Raw genomic sequence first — 9,382 nt, 5'->3', positions numbered from 1 at the left:
GCACACACACACACACACACACACACACACACACACACACGTTTGCATACACATGCACACACGCGAAAAACACACGCACGCTCATACACACACAAATATATGTGTGTATTTATATATGTGTGTGTGGTGGGGGGGGGGGAATCTATATGTATGCATGTGTGTGATGGAATCCAGAGATTTTCAGTAGAGTAGACACTTTGTAGAACTCAAATGATACAATCTATAGTTTGACTACGATGGCTTTTCGCAGAACCAATTCCGTGAGCTTTTCGAATTATAACATCTTTTTAATTCCTCCGTTTTAATTTTTTCTGTCGCTTGTACTCTGTGTAAGTCTGATATATTAATATAAATATCTACATATTTATACCTAGATATTCATCGTCTGGAAGTCTTCAGTCTTTCCTTCCTCGCGTTTTGCATTTATTCATATATGCATATTTTGTATATCAAACCCAAGCTTTAATATTTAAGCTGTTTATCCACATAATTGCGGTTATATATAGATATTAATAATATGGAGAACAGAGATTTATATATCCAGTTTTATTCTGCTGTCAATCACGTCTTTTCAATTTCGCACCAGAATTTTTGAGTGGTGAAAGTGAGTGCGGTAGCCGCTAGGATTATATATCCCTATCAAACTAATTTGGAAATTTATTTCTATGTTTGTGTGTGTGTGCGTGTGTATGTGTGTGTGTATGTGTGTGTGTATGTGTGTGTATGTGAGTGTGTGTGTGTGTGTGTGTGTGTGTGTACGTGTGCGTGTGTGCGTCCGAGCGCGTGTGTGGTGTATGTGCGTGTATATATGTATTTATATATATATAGAAACAAGAATGAAAACAACATCAGGATTCTGTTTAGATATTTATTCGGCAGATATTCCAAATATATTTTCAGTAATAAATACATATACTAACATACATGTTTATGTGTATATGATTTAACATTTCTACTTAGAATATAGGCGTGCTTGTTGGTTTCAAATGCTCCAGGCGTTTGTGGATATCATTGACCAATGTAGTCCAGGTGGAACCCAATAAAGCTGCCCAAGGTTTGAAGAATTCCAAAGCTTGCTTAGCAACTCTAGCGTTGACGTCGTTGATGTGGGCAATAAACTGAAAGTATAAACAATATGCAATTTCACAAGTATTTTCACAGTTGTTAAAGTTAATCTCAAACAAGATATTACTTCCACTCCTGCTTTTCTGACGGTCAATTCCATCGGAGGAGGTCATTTAAGATAAAAGCAAATATTTTCACTCGCGATCTGACCTGGAATTTGTCATTTGATTGTTAGCCCCGTTTCAGTAAACGAATAGCAGTTAATCAGCGTTACCATTGAACCTTCTTGTTTGCTTTTGACAAAACAATGTCTAAGTATCAGCAGTATATCTTATCAAATCTTTAGAAACTTATAACTGGGAGTTATTTCATCATTCCCAAACTGGGGTTAGGAGAATATATAATTCGAAATTCACATCTATATGATAGATTCTTCTATTTGACATCACAGTACGAAAATTAGACGCAAATTTGAAATATGTAAATTATAATCAAATTTCATTCTTATTTAGACCCAAACAAATTAATAAAGATGGCCATTATCCACTTCCATTGACACTAGTTAAATATTACTCGCAATTTTAACCAAGTTGTACGATCATTGTAGAGAAAGAAATGGCTTCACGTAGTGCACAATCTCTGATTTAATTTTTATTTCATTTCATTGAGAGAGTTGGCTATACAAATAAAGAGAAAAGTGTCCGACGAAAACATTATTACAAAATAGATTTTCAATACATTTGTAAAACTTCCATGTTTCAAAAAACGATCACTTACAGTCTTTGCCAAAGTTTTGATATTTTCTATGTGAGGTTTCAGCTTGTCTTTTCCATGGGAAATAGCTTGGTGCAAGAAATCATGCAAATCATGGAACTTTCCGTGAAGGCGGCCGACAATACGACGAAGTGTGTCATTGATTTTATCGAAGATATCGATTAAGTCACGTTTTTGGTGAACGTCGAAGGTGACCTGCAAAAATGAAAGGAATTAGTTAAAATGTTACAGCAAGTTATAGGCGCCGGCATGGTTCTGTTTATAAGAAGCTGCTTTGCTACCGTTACAATATGTACGAGAGTTGAAAGAATACTAGGGTCGATTCGTTCGACTAAAATTCTTCAGAATTGTGCCCCAGTATGGCCGTAGTCAAACGACTGAATCAAGTAAGTGATAAAAGACAAAGGAGTAGGGTTCAATAACAAAAACTAAATTGAATGTCAGAAATTTTGATGTTGCCATTTTCAAAAATGACCACATCCATATTGCTGTCATTAGTTGATCTCACGTCAGCTCTGTTCTACCGACATATAATCAGAATTGTTTCATCCGGGTCCGTAACGTCTTCACTTTGACACAAGATACACAATGTTATGTCAGTATTTGATTTGACACAGATTTGGCTTCTATTGACAGTAGAGGTGGTACTAACTAGTCGTTTGCTGTCCTTATATTCAACATATCTTTAATGTAAAGAAGACCACAGATAAAATAAAATACTAATACGATGCAAAAAATTGCCAGCAACAATTCGGAAGAACTACATCCATGAGATTACACTTCTCTTCGTGGATAAGCAAGCATTCATTATGTTCTGATTCGTTATTGACTCATTCTAACAAAACGAGAAACACTGCTGTCGTTCATAATTCTCAGATTGTCTATCTAGCGATTCATATTACGTGATCAAAACATTTGGACATACTCTCATAAACTTCAAAGGATATTGACAATGTAGTTATCACATACTGCACGCTTTCATGTGTTTTTAACAAATTCTTGATTATGAACAAATCAGCTCAACAAAAATATAATTGGATCAATAGCCAAATAGTCAATAGTAAATTAGGAGGCTTTGCAAAAGCTGTATTGTAAGCATCACTCATACGACGTATTGTAAGCCGTATTGTAAGCATCACTCATCACTCAAACACAAGGCTATAAACATTTCTCATCAAAAGTTAATAAAACATTTTTCATAATTTGTTACTTACAGTTGCCAAAGCCTTTTCAAAGATACTTTCAAACATTTGTTCGATGTCAGTAATGAAATGCCCGCTCTCTGTAAATAATAATATATATATATATACATTAAAGTAAATAATTTTCAAGATGTTGATGTAAATATGTATGTTTCTATTTTTTGCGTGAGTGCGTGCGTGTGTGGGTGTGTGCGTATAAAATGACGTGCATATATTTACAAAATATGGAAAATAGTACAGTCGATGAAATGGTTTCAACCCCGGCAAGTGCTGCTCGAACAACCCTATGGTCAAAGACATTTCATCTGTAATCATCTCGTGTGTTTGTATACTAATTCTGTCCAATGTGTCAGTCTCTCTCACATCATTGCGTGTATCATTTGGGGAGATTGGTACCATGACCAGCTAGAACCACCTACGAAAGATCTTTTTCTCAAACAAAAGACAAATCCAGATAGCAAAAAAAAAAAAAATACAAAAAAATGAAAAATACAAACAAATCAAAATTCGCTTGCTTACTTTCCATGGCATCAATATCTGCCAACAATTCATGGATGAATTTCTGGGTAACTTCGGGTCCCTTTTCAATACCATCTGCAATCTTCTGGGCAGACACACGAAGGTTCTCATAAATCTTCTGGGCAAACTACAGAGATAATATATGTATATATGATTCAATAGAGGGAGAATCAACAAACAAAGTACTCCAGGGACAGATAAATATCAATTTAAATACAAAACCGAAGAGCTACAAATAATTTCATGTTATTGTGATACTTGAATAGTCATATTTATAAAATATGCCATGTATCTTTCAGACGCTGTTTATGCGTTATATATATGTATGTATATTAAAAACAAGCCCACTGGACAGTAAGAAAATAAGGAAAAAACGTGGAAAAAAAACAGGAAGAAGGTTGGTGCAAAAAATGGAACAGCCAAAAAGAAATAAAACAAGAAAACTAAGATCCTCGTCCTGAAGCTTTCTTGATAACGTTTCTTCTTTCTCGTTCCATTTTTTGCACCCACCTTCTTCACTTTCTTCGACTTTTTTCTAATGTACGTTAATATACTTACTTTGGTCTTGAGGTCAGCGAAAGTGTGAACATGAGAGATAACGCTGGTCACTTCTTCGCGGAGAGCTTCACCAAATTTGGCTGCTAGTTTCTGGATCAAACTGTATAAATGATATAAATGATATATGTCTGCATGTATATATATATGTGTGTGTGTGTGTGTGTGTGTGTGTGTGTGTGTGTGTGTGTGTGTGTGTGTGTTTGTGTGTGTGTGTGTGTGTGTGTGTGTAGGTTATGAGGGGTAATGGTGTCAATAAAACCCAAAGGTGTCAGGTAATGGTAAGCAAGTGCTTTGGACAAACCATAGTTAAGCTCCAGGTTCGGTGATTATGCGAATCAGGAGTCCAACGTAGGTCATATATCAGCATGCATATATATAAAAAAAAATTTTCAGAATGAAATAAAAATCCAAGGTTGTGAAGATTTTAGAACATTTATAAATAGAAGGTCTTACACCTGATTCTGGGATATTTTTTATATCCCTTTATCGGAGACGATGTGAGCAAATGGTTAAGAAACAGTTAATTAAGAGAAGATATGAAAAAGAGAGTGAAGTGGAGGAATGAAAATAGATGTGAGTTATGCAGGGATATTGCATTTGTAGGAAGAATGGTATACATATAAGTTTCCAATACATTGTGCGTAAATTCCATATATATATATATATATATATGTGTGTGTGTGTGTGTGTGTGTGTGTGTGTGTGTGTGTGTGTGTGTGTGTGTGTGTGTGTATTTACTCATACGCAGACATACTTATACATATATACAGAATTTTATATGCATGTATGTAGATATGTATCAACTAAATAAAAAGAATTTCTAATTCTTAAATGATATGAGTAAAAGTACGGCTGACGTTCCAGTGTTGGTTTGTTTATATCACCGTGTCTTAGCGTTTTGTCAAAATAAACTAACAAAATAAGTAGCAAATTTTAAAAAAGTACGTGGTTCAATTTATTCGACTAAAAACATATATATATCATTCATTTCTGGTTTCATTTGTTTCTCGCACATACATACGCACATACATACATAAATACATACATACATACATAAATACATACATACATACATACATACATACATATATATATGTGTGTGTGTGTGTGTGTGTGTGTGTGTGTGTGTATCTGTAGTCATTGTCTATATACATACAAGCAGAAGTATGTGACGTTTGTATGTATGTATGTACGTACGTATGTATTATGTATACATACGTATGTATAACTAAAAAGAAGATGGCTTTAGTATTTCCCTCCTTTTCTGTGACCTCACCTCAATTCAGATGGTGTAATGTGAATGCCCTCAGCGGTCAGAGTTCTCTCGATTTCTGTCCCGGCAAGTTGCTCCAGTTCCTGTGTAGCTTCTTTGATAAGGAGGTCGAATGCTGGAATGTATGCAGAAAGTAAGATCCCATGAAAGCACATACGAATAAAAACATTCACTCATAGTCAAAGCATAACCCACAGCTCCTCACATTGTTTTGAATTCTACAAGTCTGTATCAGCCGAAAAAAAATCTAAAGAAACGTCTATAATCATAAATAGTTTAGATGTAAATAATTGAAGCTAAAAATACTGCAAAAAATTTTCGTTATACGCACACGATACGTGCGCACACGCACGCACACATACATGCACAGACACACACAAACACACAGAGATACACAAACACACACACACAGAGTCACACATTCACACATACCACACGCATCGATACATCAGACGTATATACACATACATGCAGGTACACTTAACATCCATTACTAGATGATCGTTGAAGACTTACCTTCTTTCTCAATCATAGATGTGATTGAGAAAGCCTGACAGGCAGCTACGAAAAGGATGGCAAGGTAGAACTTCATCTTTGTCACTGAAAAAAAATAATACGAAAATTATATTTATGAATATATCTTCTAAATCTAGCAATGAAAGCAGAATAGCCAACTTAGTTGACCCTTCGTTCATCCCAGTTCTCCCCTGTTTATCCCTGTGAATGAAGAGATATGCAACAATTGCATAAAAGCAACCAGCAGATGCTGGTAACATTACGAAACAGACAGCAAGATCGCAACCATAAGAAGATAAGACTGGTCCTAGAATCTGACCAGAACTTCATTTTATTACACGTAGAAAGACAAAGTTGACCTCTGCATGATTAGAACCAAAGATGCAAATGGAGGTACTGCACTTGGACAGATTGGACGTACTGCACTTGGACAGATTTCATCATCACAGTACAGATCTGTAGAAGAGAAACAAAGTCCAATGACTTTAGTTCCACCAGTTTACTGAATAGCAGTGCATTGCAAAACTTATCGGTGAATACGAAGGGCCAGCGTCAAAATGTGAGCATACACATGCATATAAGCACACATTCACACATACACACACGCATACACTACTCACACACACACAATATATATATTTACATACATGTACATATACAAACAACCCTAGTGCCCCAGCATGATCGCAGAGTTAAAGTATTTTATATACATACATATGTGTGTGCAAGCGCATGTGTGTTATATGAAGAATAAAGTGCTAGTGCATGATGGTGGATTAGGCGATATATTAGTGTTGGACGAATTGCCTTGTAACTGAATTTGCCTTCAACTGTTCTTAGTTTTTCCAATGGACGACAACACGGTGTGGAAAGAGAATGGACAGCTACTTTGGTAAATATGTATGTATGTATGTATGTATGTATGTATGTATGTATGTATGTATGTATGTATGTCTGTGTGTATGTATATATGTAAGCATGTATGTTGCCGAGTGTATTCAAAACAGTTCTTACCTGAGAGTAAGTGAATTTGATGGGACTGATTTGTCTGCCGGCGATATTTATACTATTCCAATCACGTGTATGTGTAACTCATTGTATATGATTCGAGCTCTGTCTATCAACTTCGACAAAAAACATGCGTATACACAAAGGCACATACATACTTATAGATAAATGCAACCCTCACACACATAATTTTGCGTTCGAATACATATACGACTAATTATATTTACGAATGTATCTTATCAGTATAAATTGATGCATATGTACGCATATACATACATACGTACACCCACACACAGACATACACACACATTCACACACACACACATACAGTATATGTATCTATTTCTGCATGTGTGTATGTGTGTTTATAGATATATATATGTATATGTATGCATATATGTATGTATATATGTCTGTATGTATGTATGTATGTGTGTAAGCGCGTGTTTATATCTATATCTATATCTATATCTATCTATCTATCTATCTATCTATCTATATATATATATATATATATATATATATATATAAACGTTAGCGTGGGAGTACCCGCGCATGTGTAGTAGGATTACCTACGCATAAGGTACATTCCCACGGTTCTTTATCTTCACTGATTAGACACTTTCCTCATCAGCAAATTCTTCACGACATGGCGCGACTGTTTTAACCCTATCCTTCTTTAATTCATTTATCTTCAGTCTTAAAAAATGGAATTTCAAGATGATCCAGTCGCTTGAGTCCAGTCTCTATACTTAAAAATCCTCTATATCACTGAGATTGCTTTCACAAAAATGTCATTCTTAATACTCATTGTATGCAATATGCAAATACTAGCTTAATTATTAGTTGATAATCCCGTTGTTTATATATTGTCACTGGCATCCTTCTATGACCATTGGATATCCATTTCATGTCGCTCTGTCTACCGCAATATAAACAGGTACTATAAAGAACCTCAATTCATTCTTGTTGTTAGTTCAGCTAAATATTGTTTTCAAAGGCTCATTATATCATTGAAGTGTCTCGTGGGCTGCTGTTGTGTTATAAATCTTCTCTCAATCTCTTGTCTTTGTCCATGAATTTATTTCTTTTCCCGCCAGATTAACTTAATTTGGAAGCTTCAAAAATAGAAAAGAAGAAAATTAAAACGAAAGCTTCAAAAATAAAAAAGAAGAAAAAGAAAATGAACCTGGTTCAGTCATATCTCCATCTCTTATAAATCTGTGTGAGATTGGTCCTATGTAAATATTAATATATGTGAACGATTGATGTTCCAATTTTTAACCTCTTCAGATTTTTTACATAGCTAATGATCTTCGGAAGATCTTAAAGACCCATAGTTCTCATTGCTTATTATCTAGAATCTTTGTCTCCACGTGTTCAACCAGATAATGAAGAAGAATCACTAAAAACAGTCATCATGGCATCCTGTGCAGCTCACTTGCTCTTGAACCTCTCAGGCCTTGGGATAGACGTCTGACGCCATTCCATAAACTGAGACTTAGCATAAGGAATCGGTTGTGCTTCAATCCCTCAGACAAGATCGGAAAAATATGTTTTCATTGGCTTCAAGAGCTTCCATTGGATCAGAATAGACTTCTATCTTTCTCTGTTTTATTTCAACTATCAACTACTGAATTACCGACTTTGCACACTGCTTAGGATACCCAAAGTCTTCCTCCATCTATTGTAATGCATCATAATCACAGTCTAGTCGTGTAGCGAGTTCATGCATTATGACACGTCGGGCTGCGTGAATCAGTTCATCCGTTTATATATCTGATATGCTACGTCTAATTTCTCTTTTGTTCGCCTAACAACACTTTCTCGTTCAATAAACTAGATTGTGCATGTAGTATTGGGAAAGGAATCATATTGAAAAACTTTCTGTTGTTTCGAATATATATGACAGTATAACCATTTCGTCTGCATTACTTTTCCGTTGGTGAATATATATATATATATATATATATATATATATATATATATATACATACACACGTACACACACACGCACACGGACGCACATACACACACACACATACGCACGCACAAACTCACAAACACAAACACACATGTATATATATATATATATATATATATATATATATATATATATATATATATATATATAGTGTAGTATATTGCCACTTAAGTGTGGCTGACCCCTAGGGGTGGATGTTACTGTTGCTTTTAGCCCCAGGAGGACATCTCCTCCAGCTGGCTTATCGACACACGACTGTGTCCTGTTTGCCAAGGGAAGTTATCCCTCTCACCTCGATCTGCAGCACGAACGTATCCGGATTTCAGGGTTATTTCCCTTCGTCGACGCCCGATAGCTGCTGACCTTGGCGATAGAGACAAAAACCTGGCAATCTTATATCTTCTTTTCCAGTGAAATTCTTTACTGATATCGAAAAGGTGAAAACAAGCAATGTTAATTCTCTAAATGAAGTATTAACAGTAA

General features: G+C 35.3%; 1 protein-coding gene across 1 annotated transcript; it reads right to left on the bottom strand.

Moving 5' to 3' along the window:
- Positions 1–854: 854 nt before the first annotated feature.
- Positions 855–5,994, bottom strand: LOC106868469 (uncharacterized). Its single transcript, XM_089337849.1, has 7 exons — positions 5,908–5,994; positions 5,395–5,506; positions 4,119–4,218; positions 3,561–3,687; positions 3,054–3,121; positions 1,843–2,034; positions 855–1,118 (listed from the first exon to the last, which is right to left on the bottom strand). The coding sequence occupies exons 1-7, from the start codon at positions 5,981–5,983 to the stop codon at positions 957–959; spliced, it is 837 nt and encodes a 278-aa protein (XP_089193975.1). The 5' UTR covers positions 5,984–5,994; the 3' UTR covers positions 855–956.
- Positions 5,995–9,382: the final 3,388 nt, after the last annotated feature.

The sequence above is a fragment of the Octopus bimaculoides genome, chromosome 20 (genome assembly GCF_046866305.1).
Source record: "Octopus bimaculoides isolate indiv1 chromosome 20, ASM4686630v1, whole genome shotgun sequence".
Classification (NCBI taxonomy): domain Eukaryota; kingdom Metazoa; phylum Mollusca; class Cephalopoda; order Octopoda; family Octopodidae; genus Octopus; species Octopus bimaculoides.
Note: the sequence above shows the minus strand (reverse complement) of the source record. Positions and strands in the feature narration are given on the sequence as shown.